The following is a 1684-nucleotide window of genomic DNA, read 5'->3' as shown; positions in this document are numbered from 1 at the left end:
TCTTCCTCAAATTCCTCTTCACTTTTCCTTGTATATTCTCACTGTCTTCTCATGGTTTCCCATTTCCTAAGGATAAAGGAAAAATTCCTAACATTGCACTCAAAGCTTTTACATCATAAACCACCTCCCTTTTCTTACTTAATGTATTCAATTGACTACTTCCTATTACATGACTAATCACCTCAGATGATGAAGTGTGCACAAATGATCTCCTGCCTGTGTGTTTACAAAGCTCCCTATGGCCATACTCAACAGAAATTTCAATGAATAAATAATTTACATAATCATAAAGAATTCATAATTTATTTTCTATCTCAGAAAACCACATGAGAATCCACAATTCAATAGAATCTAGGTATGTATTACTTACTAGATGAAAAAGCTTAATACGTTCAAGGTTACAGTAATAACAAGTAATTTTTTTCAGGTAATGCAATTATTCATAATATGAAATAATGGAGAATAGAAACAACGTGACAGAGTTTGTTCTACTGGGGCTCACAGAGAATCCGAAGATGCAGAAAATCATATTTGTTGTCTTTTTGGTGATTTACATAATCTCTGAGGTAGGAAATATGCTCACCGTGGTCACTATCACTGCCAGCCCATTATTGGGGTCTCCCATGTACTATTTCCTGGCCTATCTCTCTTTCATTGATGCCTGTTATACTTCTGTTATTACCCCTAAACTGATCATAGATTCACTCCGTGAAAAGAAGACCACCACATTCAATGCATGTATAATCCAAATCTTTGGAGAACATTTCTTTGGAGGTGCTGATATCATCCTACTTACTGTGATGGCCTATGACCGCTATGTGGCCATCTGCAAGCCATTGCACTACACGACCATCATGAATCGGCATGTGTGTGGCCTGTTAATGGGAGGGGTGTGGGTGGGAGGCTTTCTTCATGGAGCCATACAGATCCTCTTTATCATCCCTTTACCCTTCTGTGGCCCTAATGTCATAGATCACTTTATGTGTGATCTGAACCCTTTGCTCAACCTTGCTTGCACTGATACCCACACTCTAGGGATCTTTGTTGCTGCCAACAGTGGTTTCATCTGTGTCTTCCTCTTCCTCCTCTTAGTCATCTCCTATGTGGTCATTCTGTACTCCCTAAGGAAGCACAGCTCGGAGGCAAAGCGTAAAGCCCTCTCCACCTGTGTCTCCCACATCACAGTAGTTATCCTATTCTTTGTGCCTTGCATTTTTGAGTACATGAGACCTGTGACTACTTTATCTATTGATAAAGCAGTCACAGTGTTCTACACTATGATAACACCAATGTTAAACCCCTTAATCTATACCTTAAGAAATGACCAGATGAAAAACGCCATTAGGATATTGTGTAGTAGAAAAGCTATTTCAAGTGAGAAATAAATATGCCTAGAGCTCAACACTGATTCAATGAAAACAAAGGTCAAAAGGACATTTTGGAAGTTCTCAGAAAGGAATCCCTACCAAATAAAGAAATAATAAACTATTATGAATGCTAACTTCTGAACTGAGTAGAGCAGAAATGTGTGCAAGAAAGAAAAAAATTACCATAGCTTTTTACATATATACATACACATATATATACATATAGATAGATAGATATGTATATATACAGCATGTAATATTGGCATATATATATTCATATTCACTATGAATATTCACTATCTATATATTCACTATCT

General features: G+C 37.0%; 1 protein-coding gene across 1 annotated transcript; it reads left to right on the top strand.

The window, feature by feature from the left end:
- The first annotated feature begins 455 nt into the window (after positions 1-455).
- LOC111149739 (olfactory receptor 4C46-like) lies at positions 456-1385 on the top strand. The gene has a single exon (XM_022506982.1). It carries the CDS (start codon positions 456-458, stop codon positions 1383-1385), a length of 930 nt encoding a protein of 309 aa, XP_022362690.1.
- The last annotated feature ends 299 nt before the right edge of the window (positions 1386-1684 follow it).

Source organism: Enhydra lutris, unplaced genomic scaffold, assembly GCF_002288905.1.
Source record: "Enhydra lutris kenyoni isolate GAN:26980312 unplaced genomic scaffold, ASM228890v2 scaffoldscaffold22, whole genome shotgun sequence".
Taxonomy (NCBI): Eukaryota; Metazoa; Chordata; class Mammalia; order Carnivora; family Mustelidae; genus Enhydra; species Enhydra lutris.
The sequence above is the reverse complement of the archived record's forward strand: the minus strand, read 5'-3'. Positions and strand labels throughout refer to the sequence as shown.